The following is a 21,379-nucleotide window of genomic DNA, read 5'->3' on the forward strand; positions in this document are numbered from 1 at the left end:
CTATTTTTTTAATCCGTTTTTCAGGTCGCTTGTATTATACCAAAAGATTGAAAATCAGCTCTAATTCTGCAGAAGCAGGCGGTTAAGTACAAGCCTATGAGAGGCAAAATCTCCTACATAGTATAAATCTGAACCTGTCGCCTGTGAGGGGGGCTTGCATTAGCTGGAAAGCTGCTTATATATGGACAGGGCAGTATTTTTCAGAATGGGAAACCGAAACAAGTAGCACTGTCATGTTTCACTCTGAACTCAGAACAGCACACAGCAGGCAAACAAAACAGGCTTAAAGACGGCATACAGTAAAGGTCAGCAGCATTAAACAAGAATGAGGGGTTTTTCTTTGTTTTTGTCATTTTGTTTTTTAAACCAGCTCAAACTATTGCCTTTGCTGCAAGATGAATTATCAAAAATATACTAGTGAATTACCATCTACTAATCTATCCCAGAATTTGCCATCATTTGTTTTTCAACATAACCGATATCTTTGGATTTATGATTTTTTTTTAAAAAATACATTCAAGATATAGACAAATAGAACAATAATTAAGATGAAGGAAAGAAAACTGTAATATGAACTGTATATTTGTGCGTACATATATTTTGCATGCAAATGAAATACATTTTCTTCTTACCTTTAAGCTTGTTTTTTTGCATAACAAGGAAGCTATCACTCTTGGATTCGAGCTATTTCAGGGAAATCTATTCAGAGACACTCAGGATGACAACCAATGAGACTGAAGTGCCACTTAGTATACTGCCCTTAACATGATATAACTGTCAGGACTTGGAATTCAAGTCCTTCAAGTAATTTTGAATAGCCTAAAGGGACACCCCAATGCTGAAAGCTCTTTCTCAAGTTTCAAACTAAGTTTCTGTTGCACTTAAAAACAAACAGTGACTCTAGTTCTCACCCCTTCTGCATTTCCCAGTCACAAACAACAGGAGGGCCAGGAAAACCAAGAATATTTATTACAATTCCTTTTGTTACCTGGGGAATCTGTGTGTGGAATGTCTCGTTTCTTCCTGTTAGGCAAATGATGCAGATTTAAGCCCTCCTACCCAAAGATTCTGTTCCTAAATCACTGGAAAATATTGAATTCCCACTCGCACTGCATAGGAAGTAGCCATTAATAACACTGGGAGTATCCCAATTTTGCCAGTGGCTTTTAATTCCAGACAACTAATGCCTCTCCCTCACTTAAAGACTCTCGTAAGAATGGAAAACCACTGTACAAATCAAAACTAAAGAGACACCCTCTCTAGTTACCTTAAATTTTTACATTTGCATGTCAGTGTATTACCTATTAAATTCCAAAACATGCTGCTTCATCTTAAAAACCAAGGAACATACACAAGGTTGCTGCGTATCTCTAGGAATTTCACACATGATCTTTTGAATGTCTGTAAGGAACCCAATCCCTCTCCCTGGAAGCAGGCAAGAGAACTCACCCTGAAAAACATGCAACTTCAAACAGAGTTCTCAAAGAGCTCTCTCAGGAGAGAAGAAAGTACTGAAGGCAAGTGGAATTTGGAGGAGCAAGAGGAATCTTCTGCCATAATTGTTTGACATGGAGCAAACCTTTTAACTGGGGGGAGTCTGGGCCAGCCAGTTCTCATTAGGACAGGGATGAAAAACCTCTGCTTTGCCTCAGAAGTCCACACAACAATTCTGGAGAGCGTCACCATGAGCTTAAGCCTGAGGCTTACTAAAATTTTTAGGTTTCTTATGCTACTCAGGGTAAAAGCACTCAGATCACCATCTTGTCTAAGGCTTTCCCATACAACTTTTTAGCTTTGAGAAATAACCTGAACTTGGCAGGAGGGAAGGAAAAGCGAGAAAACCTTTTGAACGTTGCAAGTTGCATCACAGAGCACATACAAGTTAGAGATTTTCTTTCTGACCCCATTTTCTTTCTATGCTCATGTGGAATGTCCTTATAAGGGCATTTCCTCATGGATATAATCATATTTATAGCATGAAGTATCAAAGAGTTCACCTTTGGCACAGAGAGATTTTCAAAGACTTCTTCCAAAAAGTAACACAGAACTTCAACTGCTTCAGTGAATTCAAGCAGAATATAAGGTTTGTGGTAACAGTTCCCGGCTATAAAGAGAAAGTTCTTTGACAAAAATTTCTACAAAACATGTCTTCAAAGCATGGTAGAAAAAGTCATCCATGGCAACTCTGAAGCTGATGGATTACCTGAAATTGAGTTATAAAAGCAAACTACGCACTACATTGTGCGCCTTACTCAGCTGTGGGAAGATGAAATTTCCACCTTTTACTATATTAAACTACAGCTGTTAGTCTTTTTCCACATTCTCAAATACAACATGGGAAAGGATTGAAGTGATCAATGTCACCTAAGCATTTGCAGGTATTGGATAAGGAGCAAGATGTTAATTCTGGGGCACAAAATCAGACATTAGCAAGGGTCATTTCTGTGTTTTCTCATGTAACACAAAGGCAAGTAACAACAAAGTGAAGAGCCGATGAGAGAGACCGAACAGGTGACAATGTCAATGACAAGAACAAAGGGACCAAGAATGGATGAAATATCTCAGGGCAAGTAAAAAGGAAGTACAGATAGGTCACATGAATAGCATACACAGGATATACAAGTATATAAAACCAGAAAAATCATTTGGGGTTTAATGGTACTCTGGTTGAGCTATTCAGAAGAAAGTGTGCAATGAGTAAGCACCCAATTAGACAAAAGCCCTAACTACTAGTGAGCAGAAGGTACTCCTCTGCTGCTGTAACAGATCCAGTGAACTTACTACAGTTTGTCAATATTCTTACAAACAGAAGATCTACAGATGACTAAAATAAAGCATCATTTTCAGAACTGAGCGAGACATTGTAAGTAGCAATGTCTGAATAGAGAAATGCAGGTTTTGAGTGGCAGTTTTTCTTACCTTTCAAATGCTGGCCAGGAAGTCTCTTCACTGAGTTCAGAACCATCACTGCTACCTTGAAAAAGATAAGAATGAATAATAGTGTATTTCACCATCTACAACCCATCTATTTCAATTATGGCTGTTTCTCCTCAGAATATTTACGATTAAATGTGTAAAAAATACTTCACTAAAATACTACAATGAAAATACTTTGTGATTTGCTTCAGGAATTTCACATAAACCGAGGTAAAGATTTGAAGGGACACAGGGTCTAGGTGCACATTAAGAAGCTGAAGAAAAGGAGCGCTAATAAACGGGAAAGGCTTTTTCAAAATTTCAAGAACATCCTAAGCGTGGATTTGTCTGATTAACACAACAAGCAGTTAAAAAGAGAGGTCACTTATTTAAATAATTCCTTATGAAGTCATACATGGTCATGACACAGAGGTGCAAATTCACAGTAGTGCAAATTCATTGCTGAATCTCCAATACATTACGATCTGTGCTGATTTGAGAAGCCTTAAACAACTTTTTAAAACTACCTCCCACTTACTATATCAGATCACAGCAGTATTTTTACCTTCTGTGCTTCACAAAGTAATCCAATGTTACTGCAAGTTTTTTATTTTAAACACTGAAAGTAGAGGAAAAATACAAAATCCAAATATCTAATGCATCTGAGGCATGGCAGGCCCACAAATAACACACTAACTTTACAATTACAGTAAATCCCATCAGCCTGAAAACTAGCATTTAAATACAGGCACAAGGTAGCGTCATCTGTAATGTTGTTAAAAATCAGTAAATATATATCAGTATAGAAACACTGTTAACAGAACTCCGTAACTTCAGTTACTAACTGTACTATAAACAATGTTCAAGCTGTTGTTTTGCTAGCTCTTCACCTTTCAGACCAGACCAGCTTCCCACGCCAGCTACCATCCTTGCCCTCCACTTCAAGCCAACATGTGTTTTTGGCTCCAGACAAGCCCAACTCCTCAGTTTCAGACTAATTCAATGTCAGTCACTGCTAAAAGCCCACCTTTTGGCACACTAACTTGACAGCTTGTTTGCTCTGCCTCCTGCATACCCATATATAAAAGGAAGAATTGATTTACAATGATTTTCAGACAAACTAAAAAAAAAAAAAAAAACAAACCACAAAACCACCAAACTGAACCAACGTACCCTACTTAAGGGTTCCCACAGAGAAACAAAGGCTGAAAATGGGCACAAGTTTCCTGTAATTTTACACAGAAAATCAGCAGGGAACAGTGGTGCCCTGAAGAATAAAGCTAATCTGTGCAAAGGTAACTCTGGATATCCACTGAGTAAACACAGAGTAAAGATGGAGGCAATAAAAATCCACAGACAGCAGGGGTAATTCCAGCCAAGAGCCATGAAAATCTCAGCATGGACTGAAGTTCTCTCATGCAAAATCCAAGAGAAAATACATGCCTTTATCTGCGAGCCAATTCAACTTAGATGCCTCTTTTCCAAACATGAGCTCAACATCCTTATATTAATATGATCTCTAAGGGATACTAGATAATTTGGTCTCAGCTTATCCCGAACTTTTCCTAAAGGAAGGTCCTAACCTGGTTCACACTAACATTACAGTAAAAGGGACTTGTACAGTGGAAGAAGCTAAGAGACATACAAAAGCAATGTTCCAGTGGAGCTACTGGCTCTTAAGCTAGGCATAAAGGTCTGCAGGAAGGGGAGTACAATACTCAACAGGTGACTAATTACTTTCTAGAAGTGTCTTTAAGATCTTAGTACTTACATTCTCAGATCATTGATCCTTAAGTACACAACTACTTAAAAGGTTACAGCAACAGGTAGCTTGTCCATAAAATAAAAGTACAGTTACTTATACTTCTGTGACTTATACTTCCTCTGTAGCTGCAAGGACAACGTATCAAAGAGCCACAGTTACTACAGTTGAGTAAGTGTTCTTACTTAAAGCGACTGCACAAATTTAATCTATCAGCAAACAGTCATTCATGTGCCACAAGGCAGGTGAGTAAAAAGTGATTATAAAAATAATCAGAAGTTCTGTTCAGCAGTTTACATCTGACCTGCACCATGGAAAAGTAAGGGAATGTGTGGACTGAACTCCACATTGTTCTATGCACTCTTATGTAGGAATATCACCAGACAGATCATAAAGTATCCTGGGCAAAACTGAGTAACCACCTGGAGTAATCTGTCCAGATGGAGCCTGCTGTTACAGTAGAAGTCTTTGCAAAATCCCAAAACAAAGCTTATAGTTTCCTGGAAGAAACAACTGTCACTTAATATTTTCAGCAAATTCTACATCCACATTACAGTGAAAAGCTCAATGATTTATTTCATCCAAACAAAACCACAGCTGCACTCTCTGTAAGGCAATATACAAAGTCTCTTCAAATAAACAAGTAACATGGTTTGGGGATGAAGAGACAGAATCAGATGTAACAGAATTCAGAGGCAACTTTAAGCAGGTATTTTAGGTAAGACCTCCCGGCTGACTGTCTTTGAGGAAGACTGTTTATAGCAGAAAATCTTATAGTAAGATCTTAAAATGCTGTAATCCTTTTAGCAGGTGGAGCGACAATTAGGAAGGTAGGTTTCAAGTACGATGATTTCTCAAGAAAGGGAATCCAGCATCCTGGACTGTTGTGAAGACAAGAGTGAGTTTCTTGAGACATCTAAACACCAAGGAGCACAAATGAGAGAATGGCATGAATAATAAGTGAATAACTGATGCTACTATCAGGTGCACTCGCATCAAACTAAGGCACAGACTGCATTATTCTAAGCAAATGTAGTAGCCCAGTACGGCAGGTCCTGGACTGTTTCTAAAAAGGCCTGATCCAGACCTGTCCAAACAGAGCCTCTCTCCCATTTGTTTCTATAAGGTAGCCTACTTATGAATTTTGTAATAATTCTAGCCTGAAGGGACCTTGGGAGGTCATAGAATCATAGAATAGTTTGGGTTGGAGGGGACCTTTAAAGTCCAACCCCCCTGCCGTGGGCAGGGACATCTTCAACTAGATCAGGTTGCTCAGAGCCTCATCCAACCTTGAATGTTTCCAGGGATGGGGCATCTACCACCTCTCTGGGCAACCTGTCATCTGGTCCAACATTCTAGTCAAAACAAACCTAACTCGGTGATCAGATTGCTGAAGGCCTCATCTAGTCATGTTCCTCAAGGAGGCAGAGTCTACAGTCTCTCTGAGGTACCTGTTGCTGTGTTTCACAACCTGCATGTGAAAAAAGTTTTCCTTGCATGTAATTGAAATTTTCCTTGTTGCTACTTGGAACAGTCTGTCCTGTAAAACGGTGCAGTAATTCCTGTTTACCTAGCCAATACTGAAGTTATTAGGGACACTTAGAATCTTATTTATTTCCTTATTGCTGCATAGATTTAGCTTTATATTAACAAAAAGTGCAACTTTAATATGACTAGAGCTCTACTTAATTAAGGCCCACGTGATAGAAACCCACATAATTAGAACCCCCTAACAATACTGTATTATGAAGTAATTTTTTTATATTTAGACTGATAGATTAAAATTTTATCTGAAGTGACATTTTGATGGCAACTATATTAGCTTTGCTAAGAAAGATACATTTCAAACACTGTACTAAGTACTCTACAGAAAGATTTAAAAGCTAGTGTTGCTTTTCAAAAATGCAGAACAATCTAGAGCAAAAAGAGCTGAAATGTAGTCTTTCAGAAAGTGATAATCCTTGTTACAGTATCAGTAGAATTACAAAAGTTTAATTTGGGGGATTCATAAACAAAAAGTTTCATTTAAAAAGCTTAATCTATACAGAAATTGACAATTACACGTCTAAAAGCAATGTTCATTTGGAAAAAAGTGGGCCAAACATCAGAGCTATTGTTTTAACATTTATATTGATGCCTATACAGGTTTTAAAAAATTGTAACAAAAACCTGGAAAAGGTTGAATTTTACAATTTGACTAGCTCTCTAACATCTATATAGAACATCTCTAACAGGATTTTTTAGATTCTAAAAAACTCTAGGAGATTTTTTGCACAACAGAAGTTCTGATACTGAATAAAACCCCTTTCCGGAACAGTAAAAGAATATACATTACATCCCTCCCTCCAAAACAAAACAGAGGCGAAAGGAACTGTTTTTAACTTAATAAAAGTTAGATGTCTAGCCAAATTCTGTTTAAACATTAAGTGCACTATTTGACTATCACCTCAACTGGAAATGTTTCATTCATTCAGTACTTTAAAAATATATCACCTTCTTAAATTCTTCTCAAGTACGTACTCAATTTTTGAGTTTTTCCAACAACCTCAAGCAGGTCTTCAGGTTAAACTTAATAACAAATCCTAGGCAGCATTAAGTCCTTTCTATTAAATAATGTTCTACACAAGTTTTGGCTTTATGTAAGAAGCCACCTGACACAAACCACTATCTTCCTAGTTTTCTTTATTGCTAATAAAATTAAAAATTTATTTTGCAGGATCAAAAAAAAGTATCAGAGTTGTGTTTATCTTTACTATGTAACATGAAGGCTTTTTCCATTCTTAGGAATAACAGCAATTGGCGAAATGTTTTGTTCACTAACTGTGCTGATGATTACCTGAGAAGTTTCAGGATTGTTTACACAGGGCTCTAGTACTGCAGCTGAATACAGACATGAATTTTCTGTTTGCATTTGTAGATGCGCATATACATATGTCTATGCTACAGCCACACACACAGCGTGAGGCTAGGTTCCTAGTTACGTGATAGGGAATGCCTATACCATTGCATACCCGTTCCCCCCTGGTCACAGCATCCACTCATTGCTGAAAGTCTGAGGATATTGAACATTTAACACAGGCTTCCTTTATCCAGAGGTTAGTCCCCAAAGTTAAACAGGTGTTAATATAAACAAACCAATCCCAAAGAGTTTAAGAAGTATTCAGACCGAAAATTCTTTCCCCTTCTCAAATCTGCAGCTGACACTCTCTTGGCTCCAGTTACACAGTGTTTCCAGAGCTCTAGTCACTATAGCTGGTGACTGACCTGATAGAGCTTGAAATTCTAACACGAAAACACAAAAAATTGATCAAGAGGCCTGAACATCAATTGCTGAAGCACAATACAGCCCAGCTAACACCATGGAGATGGACTCCATGCCCTAAAAGTTATGTTCTGCCTTGTTGAGTCTATGACCATACTGAAAATCCTCATATATATGGAACTAGTTCATTACCATTTAACTATTGTACAGTAAAGTTTAAATAGCTCACCTTTGACTTGCTAGTTAACCAAGTAAGAATGGTGTTGAAGACTGGCAAACGACTCGAGCAATATGATGCCAGAGAATCGACACAAACTTTTAATACCATCACTGATAATGAGTTTCATAACGAGTTTCATTGTGAAAAACTAACAAAAGCAAATAACCAAATGCATAAAGATGGGGCAGAAACAGGGGGGTTGTACAATTGCATTAATCACAAAACACCCAGAGCACGTGCCTTGGACCAAACAATACTAGTAAGGACTGGGGAAGAAATGGGGTGCTAGAACTCCTGTATATCCCTCTCCTCCTCTCAAATCCAGGCACCTACATGTGCATTTTTAACCTAAAGTATTATACAGCTTTTATATTTACCCTACCACTAATAAAGTAGTAGTTCACAATAGCAAAACACAGTATCCACATTTAGGGCAAGAGACAGGCATCTATATACTCATTTAAATAGAATATTTAAAAAATTAAATAAATAAATACATATTTCTTCTGCCTGAAACCCTACCCGAACTTTGATCTTCTGATGCAGACTGCTGATGACTCAGAGTCCTAAACACCTGAACAGTATATTACAGGGTAAGGAATCAAACAAACATTGGCTGTGTAGAGTTCTTCCCTACTGTATAGGCTGCCAAAAACCCGAAAGTAAATGCATACACTGTATACCTACTCCTATACTTAATTTATTTAAAGAGAAATATAATCCCTTGTAGAATTCAACTACTTCAAGATGGTGACTTAATAGAGGAATTCATTAAAATTCTGATATTCTTGTATTCATTTTATGCCAGTTTAGTTTTGAAAATGTACTGTTCTTACATAGGCACTTTCTTACATTAATTCACACTGATTTAAAATACTTTTCTTTGAGTCTGCAACATTAATTTCTCTGATTGCATTAGAATAAAGGCTCAAGTTATTCTCAAGTGATTGGAACACACAAAGGCAAATGTGCAAGAGCATTATTTTTTCCAGAGCTTTCATCCATATCATTGTAGATTAGGAAAAATAAGTGGGAAAAAAGAAATAGTTTGAGAAAGAAAAAACTCCAAAGTTAGAACAGAATTTGCATCCAACACTGCTACAAACACAATCCATAAATGTGTTTTCTTTGAATTTTTAAACACCTAAAATTACATTCTCATTTTCAGCTGAGTATTTCTGTGTTCATACCTCGACATCTATTCTTAAGCGGTATACATGTAAGACTGCACCCTTTAAAAAAACACCTCCTAAGCAAAATTACTTTGCATCCAGTACGTTAGGTGCTGTAAGAGGAGAAAAGCCACACAGAAACAATATATGAAGAGAGGGGTCTCTTTTACACTGTCCCTTTACCTCTACAGAATTATTTGGACAATTAGCCATTGTAAACAAATTCAGAAATTCAGTAATGCAGCTGAACCAAATCATAAGAAATGGTGGAAATCCAAAACTTCCTCCAAGAACATTAACGAAGCGAGCTGAACATTGCTGCAAAGATACTTAAGAGTACACTTAAGCAAGAAATGAATACTTAAAAAGGATAAGAAAATCAGGGAGTATTAGAAAACCACGTATTCTTAAAAAAAAAATCTTATGAATAAAATGAAGTTTCATGCTATTTCTGAGTGGAACCACGATCTAGTAAAAGCATCTTAATTTATCCTACTTTTAGGTAAGGAGGTGACAGCAGGCAAATACAGGCAGGAGAACAGCTGGTAAGAGTGTGCAGGTGGTTCCTTCAACCCAGCCAAGAGCAATGCTTAGACCTCAGAAGGGCAAGCTCACTCTTTGACAGAGTGCATACAGTGACCTCATCAAAACGGAGGGATCACAGAACAAAACCGTCTTGTAGCTTTAAGACCTACTGATAACAAGTAGTGGGGGTTCTCAAAGAACTTTCACTGCAAAGCAAAAGCATCTGTCCCAGCTTACTAAAAGCAGATATGCTGGATTGTCTGCACAAAACAGATGTATTTTCAGCAGTATTCATCTGTCTGTATTTTCATGTGTTATCTGTCAAAAGTCTCTGCAGTCAACAGAAATAAAGTGGCATTTTAAGGACATAAGTCATATAACCTCTTTTTAGCCACGCACCTAAGAATGAGATGAATCATATCCTTGAAGATCTTAATTCTCTGTGATTATAAAGAGCTCCAAATGACCGGCTCAAATGCAGCTGTTTAAATCATGAATGTCTAAGAAGAGACTATTTCCTCTTGTTACATTCCTGAATTCAAGAGAACATTTCCCATCTGATATTGTATATACGACTGGTCAAGTGTTTCTTCCTTCTGATTAGGATAGCCTTGGCACTGCTGGAAAAAAAGATTTCTCACTTTTGTTCAGATAACAAGCACATTTTACAACGAAGTAAAATGGCAACAGAACCAGATGTACATCTCCCTTACTCTAGCTTAATATATGACCGTCTGCTGAACACAATCTCACAGTTCTAGGAACAAGAACTGTTTTGACCCAAGCACAAGAAATTAATATAACGGGGGCTATATCTTTAATTTTTTTTGAGTTATAGTTTTTGCAGAATGAGTTGAATGTACACAATCAGCCTCCAGACCCTGAAATTAAGAAAAGAATCCGATAAAGATCTCTGACCATGGCTGTCATGTTACAGATAGGCCTATTTTCAGGAAATCCCATACCTGGGTCACTTTCTGCATTGCTACACCCACTTGGTGTATCCTTCATATCTGAAAGATTATTACATTGATGTAAAAATTTTGGTATGCTATGCATCATTCCCAGAATGGTTCACCAGTCTTTCCCAACACACCACAATCAAAATTGTCCATCATCACTTGAATGTGTGTTTTTAGTTTAGACACACATGCACTGCTGGATTAACTGCTCAGTTTTAGTATGCTTATATGCAGAACAGAATTTCATCCAGCCATGAATCTCAAACCTAGTGATGTTCTAACTGATCTCTATCACAGATTGAAAGCTTCTATCACAGGAATAACTGAAGAAATCCCAGTGGAAGAGTCCTGATGTGTCTGAAGAAGTTGGTTTTCACCAGTGGAAAAAAAACCAGTACTCTGATGAATCTTCATAACATGCCTATAAATTGCTTTACTGAATTGTAAATGGACTACAGTAATCTGTTAACAGCAAAGGCAACTCAGACATGAGGCCTGATAAAAATGCACGAACTCACATGCTCTAGGTTTAGATAAAGCAGCATAACAGTACAGTGCTGCATACAAACATCCTATAGACACTGTTGTTACATTGCTGCTTTTTTGATATTTGATGCAGAGGCAGATTATATCAGATCCTCTGATATTAAAGGATTGGAAAGGTCTGAACACCTCTGAGCCCTCAAAACTCAAGAGGGATTTAAAGTAGTATTACAGTCATCTTTAAAGTCACATTCAAGGTGCTGGCACATCAGAAACACTGTCTATGTTTTGAAGACGGATCATTTATCCAAAAAGTTAAGTCCTGCATAGGCTTATATCTAGGAAAAGGTAGTCCTGTTTCTAGAGCAACAGGTTTAAATCCACGTTTATGGGCAAGGTGAGGAATAACACTCTTTTCAGTACACACATTCAGAAGAAGTTTTCTTGACCGTCTTTTGAAGTTGGGTTGTAGAATACCATAAACCTCCTCTCTGCTGCAGTGACTGTACTATTTCCAAGTACTGAGTAAACAGACTACTTCAAACACGATGGAGGAACTTAGCTTCAATAAACTTCCTTAAATCCTGCTGAAGCAGCAGTACAGAATGCCAGACAACTTACATTTCCAAGAATTCTTCAGTAATAGATACTGCAAGCCTCCAGAACTTACCCTCTTCCTCCATACGTATTTCTAGCAGCTCTACTAATCTTCTGTGTTATTGAAATTTTCATAATCAAGAAGCAGCAAAAATAACGACGACGCTAGACTGTCAAAACAGTGATAAAACTAAAGTATCCGAGGATGGGGAGGCTGGAGGTGGAAGAGAATAGGAGAAGGGAAGTTCTAACCACAAATGCTGATCTTACACAAAATGCATAAGGTTGCTGTTTTACACGTGATTTATAAAAGTCTTCTGAAGTGGCGATTTTGTTCCAACTTGTAAGGGTGACTACATTAAGTTGATAAGGTCATACCTGAGCTAAGCAAGAGAACAGAGTTGAAAAATTCAGAGATGAGACAAAGTAGGAAAACCCTCCAAACGTCTAGATTCTCCAAAATGTCTAGATGGTGACTGGTTCTTAATTGTACCTCATGAAAAACTGCTTGTCAGCTCTGGCAAACCTTCCCTGCTAGGCTCTAATGGAGGTAAATAAATAATTTACCCTGGAAAAAAGGATCAACTGCAGAGAAGTTTCTTAGATATTTAGTAAACATCAGTAAAAAACTGCACTGAGAAAAGGGCAATGCTACATCTTAACAAAGGTGACAAAAGTTTGGTTCTCCTGTACTGTGCAATCCCTGAGAATGCAAGCTGTCTGTACGCTGATGAGAAGTACCATTCCTGCTGATGATTTTGAAATGGCAAACTTTGCCACAGCAGAGAACCTGTAGAGAACAGAGACAGGCAATGCACATTTAACAGTGGAAGCTTTCTGATGTGAACAGATTCAAAGTACTTTGGTCTAAGCTAGTTCCACAGATTTACTTATTAACCTAATTTTTTTAAATTATTGCCTCTAGATATTTGACTTTTTTCCACATGAAAAATATATTTAATGTTTGCTCAGAATATATGGCCTTCTCCTCAAGAAAGTATATGAACAGCTCCTGAAAAAAGCATGATTTGAAACTGTGTGACCTTGTTTCTCTCCATGAAGGCTAAAAAGCAAACCTGTTTTTAAAAATTAAGTTATCCAAAGAAACGCGTAACACTACAAAAATCTTTTATTACCATAAATGCATAAAAACCGAACACCGTTGAATTCTATCAAGCTAAAAATTTTGAGAATTACTGTAATAGAGGTTCCATTTCTCAACCCTGGCTGCAGTTAGGTGGATCTGAGAGGCACTTGCCCTGCCCTCCCTCCACTTTAAGGATCTGTGCGTAACAGGAAAAAAGAGCAACTGCCGTCACATAAGAAACTCAGGAAGCAGAAGCTCTCAAAAGAAGAATACCCTAAATATTTGAAAATAACTTACCAAAATGAAATAGATGGACATTTTGAAGTATCCGAAAGTTAAACTGCTATCTGCGCCTGACAAAAGTCAGGAGTATTTAGAAATTACACTCAAAGACTGTCAGGAATTTACAGTTCTCACTGTCAATTCAATGTGGCATTTTAAATAGAAATCCTACCACAAGACATTTTTAATTTGGATTGGTTTAGGGGGGAAAAAAGAGAACAGGAAATGGTGCCCTGCACTTCCCTCCACCCCCAACAAGGAAGAGGAGGAGTATCAGAGGCTGTATAATTAAAGGGGATAAAAAAAGAATAATCTGCTTTTTCATAATTTGTCAGTTCATGCTGTATAAATTATGCTGCCTTTCTCCAACTACATTTCTCAAATTTGTTCTAAAATAGAACTGGTATTTTAGAATAGTACCGCTGCTTGTACAATCGCCAACTAATCATGCTAAAATCTTTATTAGAAGACCATGTACTCCACGGGTATGTTTACAGTTCCTACCTATTGAAATTCCACTAGAAAGGGTGGAGCTTTCTGCCTGCCCTCGGGATGGGACATGAGGCTCCATGACGCTATCATCCAGTAGATGCCTTGGTCCTGCGTTGGGGAATGTTGCACTTTTAAATTCAGCCGTATTCATTTTGTGTATGAAACTAGAAATGAAGAAGGATAAAATTGTTACAACATTATCTTTGATACATTCCAAAAGTTGTCGCTTTAACATCCTGAAGGATTGCATACAGTGTGTTCTGAATACCAAACTAAACCATGGCTCAAGTCATAAGCAATTGTGCACAAACTATATTATCTATAGGAATTTCTAGTCTTAAAATTGCACAGCACTCTTGGAGCAAAGAGAAAGTCCGGAGTACTTTAAAAATGACTTTCAATATCCTAAGCTATTTTTGTCTTATTATAATACTTATGTAATTGAACTTTAGAATTGCATTCTACCTTATTAAAGGTAAACTTACACAATGTAAGTTAAGAGATGAATTACTGAATAGCTACAATCTTGCATTTTGAAAAGATGACATGATCTAATGATCAAGATATTAATTATAAGTACACCTATACAGAAAAAAAACTGAAGCCATTACTATACAAAGTTATATGAAAGTCTACAAAGGAGGTCTCACTATAAAAATACCAATAAAGCAATTATTTCAGTTTGAATTTGAAAGAATTGCACTGGCATTGAGTTGCTATAAGTGATAGTTTTGTCATTCAGAAAGAGCCTATTTTGGCTAACTCGTTGCCTATTCTTATCACCATAACAGCCGCACAGTCTTCCTATTTTGACTAATTCTCTTTGGTTGGAATACTACCATTACAGTTCTGAGCTTGCTCTCTTGCCACAAATTGGTCTTTAAGTGAAGTACCATGTACAAATCATGCTAGTTTTTAAAAGCAAAGCTTTTGTATTGAAAGTTTCAGGTGAAATAAAATGCTGACTTGTATCCCAGACTGTGACATTTCCTATGTCCATGCGGTATCAGGTTCCTAGGTGAAGGGGGTGTTGGTGGTAGCAAGGCTCCTTCAGCTGCAACATTTTTCCGTCCACTTTGTGGAGACGCTCCAACTTCAGAGGCTGGCAACAAAAAAGACATTACTCCCGAGTAACTTTAGAATTACTGTCAGGGTTACTTCCCAGAAAATTGTGGAAGAGTTGCACAAAACTTCCTAAACTCAATTTGTAAGAGAGAGAGCCTGTAATAAAACTCATTGATACACTCATACTGATAATTAAAAAACCTGTACTTTAGGTTTTCTGCACAGGATTAAAAATAAACACACTTATTTCAAATAGACCACCTAGTTACAAGCATTTTGTAAGTCCTAAAGGTTGCTGCATTAGCTACATTGGCATTAAACAAGTCCCACTGATTTTATGTTTTGAAACTGCTGCCTTCAGTTTTGGCATTGATCAAAAATAATGCACATTTTTGGAAGCATATTATACCATGAAAAGTTTAGATGAAGGCCCTTCTGTCTAGACGCAACAAAGAATATTTAATAGCTCTTCACCCCAAATGACACTAACAAGTTAGTGCCACAATACATACAACAACATAAAAAACTGACTCAATTCCTTGAAAGAATTTCTTTACAGATCACCTTTAGACTTTCTATTACAAATATACAGTTTATACTTCACACTTCTTTATAAGCTTCAGGCAAATATTTTCCACGTTCGCAACTCAAAAATAATGCATCTGACAACCTCAAGTCTTCTCACATTTATTAAGCATTTACCTACTAAATCTTCTCTGGAAGCAGCAGAGTGGGGGGTGCTGGTCCCTGGTTCTATCTTTAATGAAAGCCTGCATTAAAGAAGCATTAAAAATTACTTTATCAGGAAATAGAAGCATATAAGAGTAAGTCTTTGAAAAATTTTTTTTTAAATTTATAATTGAAAGCCATCTGTTTCTATAATTGCAAGAAACATTGTAAAGTTAATATAAACTGTGCAGTTATCTTTAGCACACACTATTTTCAAACATTCTTTTTTTTTTTTTGGGTGGAAAAAACCCTACTACTGCAACAGGGCCCAGGATTCAAAAAATGACATGCTAGGGCACGATGTAGTAAATGAGTCTATTGCTTTGGTTCATATAGACGAGGACAGGTTTGCAGTTCCGTGCTGAAAGAGGACCAGACAGACTCAACAGCAAAACCCTGGCTACAGCCCAGTCCTGCGACATCTTCTGCGTCAGGGAGCCTGACGCAGCTGGCCACACCCAGCCACAAGCAGCCAAACAGCCACCAGTTGCCATCTTCACCCTCCGTGAGCAAAAGCTCAACGTGAGCTGTTAACCAGGTGTGGCAAAGTCACTGCAGAAGGAGCAGGGGAAGAGGCCATTGCTCTGCGTCAGCACCAACCTCCAGGGAAAACAGAGCCACACGTAAGCCAGGACCTACACGGCCCCGGGACTGCTAGCAGATATACGAAACTCAGTGACGATAACGCTGCTCCAGCATAAAAACTGGCAAGAATAAGAAGTATACAACGGCTCCCCCTGCCTTGGCTAAAATATTTATACTTACTACACTTCATATTTTAAATTTTTCTATAAAGTGCACTAGTGTGCCGGGCCAAGCCTTTTCTCTTTACTGGTCTAAAAGCCAAAATCCTTCTTTTGCCTTTTGGAAAATACATTATCAACTTGACTGCATCCATAATTCAAGCTGTTTCTATAACAGGCACTTTTTAATGCCATTTCCAACAGTACCACAAAGAGGGCAGCCTCTAGCAGCAGAGAACTCCAGGAAGATCAAGCATATCTTGTCCACATAGTTTGCAGAACTAGAATCTTTGAAATTAGCAGGGTTGGAAAAGCATCTACTTAATTTTGGGGAGAAAAAGTTTGAAGTCTGACAGCTCCTCTCCCTCCCATCCCCAGACAGTTTAGCAATGATTCATTAGAATTTTAAAATTTAATTTTTAAAAATAAAATAAAATCCCTTGGGAAGAAAAAACATGTATTCAAGTCACAATGGCTGTTCTCTAACTTCAGCCTTTTTACAGACACCTTAGGGGATAGAAAGTAACACAGTCACTTATAGTAAGAATCGTTCTTCAAAATACACTCCTCCCCCGTAAAAAACTCAGTTTGGAAACATACAAAACCCATAGGGGTAAAAACAGGCTTTCTGAATAGCAGCCATGTTTCTGCATTACGTGCAATTGTCTCCATTCATTTCCCTGCTATCAAAACGTGGGTTGTACAGGATGAAAAGGCTGTAGCTCCTTCAGCAATAAAATTCCCCACTAGTAGCAAGTCCTACCTCGTGAAGGCAGAGGAAGGTGGAGTGTGGAATTCATGAAAACAATATGCCACTAAGAAGCAGACACTGCAGTTAAGAAACTTGGGTTTGTTGTTGTTTTTTTTTTTTTTCCTTCAAATGTTTGACCACAGAGCTTTATGCTCAGTGATAAGCAAGCAATACTTCCAAAATCAGACTATAGAACACTTCAGCAAAAAGGTAAAGCCGGATTCTTGCATACGAACATGCAGAGAACAATTTACAAATCTTAAAGATTGTAACACGTGAAGGGAAGTGTCTGAGCCCTCGTTAACTGCTCTTTGACACAAACTGAAGGGTCCCCATTTGCTGCCTTTAGTAAATCCAAGTTAGGGCTACTAAATGGTAACCTGTACTTGTTCCTCTAGTGTGCGTACCCCTCCCACCATTTGAATGTAGCTACACAAGCAACCACTTCAATACAACTGAGGTGACAAACTTCCAGGGCGGGCAGGATGGGAATGGGTGGGGAACCTCCTCAAGCAGATCAGCCAGTGAATAAAAACTTTCTTCATATGCAACAGATTTGCTTTAGGTTTTTTCCTATCCTTAGGGCTTGTTCCTGTCTCTTGCCAGAGATTTCCCCCAGTTTTGCTGGATGCCAAATCACTTAATACAGTAATAACCTTTTAATTAAGGCAGTAGAAATCTCTGTTTTGGGTGGTATGCTGCGAGGAATGGGCGGGGACACAGATGGACAATATCTTGCCTCTCAAAAATCACGTGTTTACATTTTACTCACAGTGTATAACCTAACCAAAGAGAAAAATATAAAATTAAAGTGAAATATTATGAAAGTGAAAGCCTTAAGTCACCCTCAGTAAGAACTTTGACTGGACGCACAGATGACACTGTTCTGATGAAAAACGACATAAGCTATCTCCAATCATGGGATCCATCTTATTACTGAACAGTGCTACATGTGAGCCAGTACAGAATCTTCATTAGCGAACACTCGAAGAGGTCTGCAGATGAAATCAACAGACCAAACAGACCTGAAAGCTAGGGCTTGATGCAGTCAGGCACAGAAAAGGAGGAGATATGCCATCCAGCATGCTGAAAATTGTCTTAAGCACAGGACCCCGCTGTAACCTCGCTACTTGCAACTGGTGCACGAGACGCATAATCCACCAATACAAGGGCATTCTTAAAAGTGATAGGCTTTGTGTTATAAAAGTTATTTTGTAATGAGTTACAGTCAGTTATAACATTTCATACTTACTTGTAATTGTCATCTTCTACAAACTTTTGTAGTTCTTCTATGTACTGAACTGAGTTTAGATATTTTTGGACATGAGGCAACAGAGGAATATCTGGAGAACAGATGACATTCATTATCACTGTACCGTTCATTGGTAAGCAAAGTTATTTTCCAGAAACTATTTAAACAGAGTCAGATCTCTTGCCTTTTTATGTGAGATGGAGGTACAAACTACAGTCCCTACTGATGTTGAAATTTTTGTCCTTCATAGCAATTCCCCTGCGTTGAGCTGACATTCCCCACATCCATAAAGCCAGGTATGTATCCCCCTAGAGCTGCTCTGCTTATCAGAGCCATATCAGGGAAAAGTGAGAGTCAGTCCCTGGTCAAACTGAAGTCCCAAACCTGGAACCTGTAGGGTTGTATCTGAGGACTGCTTCTCAGCCTATATTCTTATTATATTGAGCTTTCACTGAAGCCACAATCCTGTGCTAATTCGCCTTCCACCATCACAAAAGCAGCCTTATGACTTTACTAGAACTTGAAGAGGATTGTGAGGGAGACCACCTTTGAAGAAAAAATACATTATCTGATCTATGAACAGAACTATATGTCCAAAAGACAAGCTGAACGTATTTTATTATCTCCACTAAAAGTATTACTCCAAAAGCAATCCTACTATTTTTAGAATTCAGTCATAAAATTATGAAACACAGGGATACAAGTTTATAACATACTAGTAAAACTCCTGTTAAGTACAATGTATTCCACATTTTTCATCAGAAAATATGTACTGCAAAAATGCGTGTGATGTAAGAAAAGGGCAATTTATTCTCTCTCTTCACGCTGACACTCTGTTTTAATCAACAATACCAGAATAAACTTAGACTTTTGGGCTGAGAGAGTGAGGAAGAGCGTTAATGGCATTCAAATGGGTTGGGCCTTACTTACATTGCATTACAGAAGACAAATATTAAAGCTTTAAAAATTGTTCTCTTTAATACTGCAATATTTACACACTAGCTTACCATATTCGCACGACTGCTGTAAGTCTGAGATAATTCGAAGAATGTTGTTCATTAAATTTGTTCTTTGCTCGCTTTCCAGAATGCTCCCTGTTGATGGGTAGGCAGAGTCAATATACGTCAAGTCTGACAGATAAATACCTGAAAAAGATTAGAATGAAAAGTTTCTTTATTTAGTGTCTCCCATTTTGCAGAAGAAACTCACAATCAGTATTCTGAAGAATTTTTGCCTTCATTGACTGACACGCGTGCAGGCTGACAACTGCATTGCCTCAGGATATTATTTTGGATTTACCTGAGAAATCATTTCCACAAGATCTCCGAGAGACTTCAGATCTCAGAGTAAAACAGTAATAATGCTTGGACTTACAGGAAAGTACATCACCGTGCCACCCTTGTCTGGGATTGAATCTGCACTCTCCTCAATCACTTAGTCCTTAAGTTTTGTCAACCTTATCTCAGCTGTATTCACAGTTGCTGAAGGTACAGCTAGGTTTCTGTGTGCAAGCTTTCATTCTCTGTACAACAAATCACAGCGGGAGGCAGAGAGGATCCTTTCCCCCTGCATCACATCAGGCATGTACTAGCTGACTTTGTCTTTAACAGTGTCATTATTTCTAAATCTAAAAGTAATTACAAGGACATGTACAATTACTCATGAACCTCATCTTCTGCCATATCACCAATTAATTATTCCCTTGACAAACATGAAGCATACTAAACACACAATGCTAAAACACATGATCAAAATTACTAATGATTTTAGGAAGTCTACTACTTCATTCCTCCAATTCAGCAATTAAAAAAATAACGGAAGGAAAAAATCATATTATCTAGAACTATTCAAGCTGAATAGAAACTCAGAGTCAACTTGCAGCAACATGAGACAAGTTAACTAGGCAAAAAGTACACTCAGATTGAAATGCGGTACGAATCCTGCAGTTCATATTAATCGCGAGTCCAAAGATCCAACAGCCTTATAGATAAGTCTCTTCAAGTCTTCTACCTTTCTTCCCCACCACCATTGTAACCTTACTAGTCTTTCAACCCCTTGATCATGTAGGGAGGAAAATTCTCCTCCTTACATACTAATGCTGTAGATAAACCGCTTATTTTAATTCTAAATTCAACTCAATTTCTTGAACTTCACCCAAAGACTAATCATTTTTGTTTCAATTAAATGAAATGTATCCTGACCAGCTCTGCTATTAAAAGTAATTGCTCTTCACCTCCTGCATCTTCCACAAGATATCCAAATTAAAAAAAAAAACAACAAACAAACTTAAAAATATTTTTAAGAAACTTATTTCAGTAATAGGGAATTTCTAAAATTATATTTTGCTTCACTCTCAGCCTTGTATAACCAGAATCATAACAAGAAGTTTGGCTTTACAGGTGGAAGACTATTAATACAACCTCACAAGAACAGCAGTTGTGTTTGTATAGCACCTAACCAGTACAGTCCTCAAATGTGAGTTGGGAAACTCTGGGCATCACTCCAAAATCAACACATACACACGCGTGTGCGCACACACACAGAAACAAATTAAAATACTTGTGGTTGAAAGGTGACATATAAAAAAGTGAATAAAAAGGTATTACACATGACCTGATATACTACTAAATTTCTCAATTTTCTATTCTGCTAGAATCAGTTTATTAAAAAATAGAAAGGATAATCAGAAACATCAGATAGCAGAGCAATATAACTATCTAAACTGCATAAGCTATCCTGAACCTAACTTTGCTAAGCAATGTCCAAACAGGCCTTAAAAATCCCAAATCTCCTCAGTCTTCCACAGAAAGTAGTAAATCATGCTTACTAATTACAATTAAGGAAATTCACTATGAACAAGTACCTGCAATATTACACATGATTTTATAAACCAATGAATTTGTAAGATTATCTTTCTGAATGACTTGCTCATTTAAGCACTGATTTTTTTCTTTTAGCTAAATCAAGAGCTCTTCTGTAGAGAGCTGTTCTCTAAACTTGTTCAATGCATTTCTATGAAGTCTAAAATAATTTTGAAAGCATAACTAGGCGTAATTCTCTTTCAATCAAATGTAACTGG

At 37.6% G+C, this 21,379-nt stretch overlaps 1 protein-coding gene across 7 annotated transcripts in view; it reads right to left on the reverse strand.

The window, feature by feature from the left end:
• Positions 1-21,379, reverse strand: part of RALGPS2 (Ral GEF with PH domain and SH3 binding motif 2) — a 128,903-nt gene that overhangs the window by 16,194 nt on the left and 91,330 nt on the right. For all 7 annotated transcript variants that reach the window (XM_075156866.1, XM_075156867.1, XM_075156868.1 and 4 more), the window contains 6 exons: positions 19,308-19,445; positions 18,301-18,391; positions 15,528-15,595; positions 14,727-14,862; positions 13,773-13,924; positions 2,920-2,974 (listed from right to left, as the gene is read on the reverse strand). In XM_075156866.1, the coding sequence (XP_075012967.1) occupies positions 2,920-2,974; positions 13,773-13,924; positions 14,727-14,862; positions 15,528-15,595; positions 18,301-18,391; positions 19,308-19,445 (640 nt within the window). The remainder of the gene's footprint in view (positions 1-2,919; positions 2,975-13,772; positions 13,925-14,726; positions 14,863-15,527; positions 15,596-18,300; positions 18,392-19,307; positions 19,446-21,379) is intronic.

Source organism: Calonectris borealis, chromosome 8 (assembly GCF_964195595.1).
Source record: "Calonectris borealis chromosome 8, bCalBor7.hap1.2, whole genome shotgun sequence".
In the NCBI taxonomy this organism is placed as follows: Eukaryota; Metazoa; Chordata; class Aves; order Procellariiformes; family Procellariidae; genus Calonectris; species Calonectris borealis.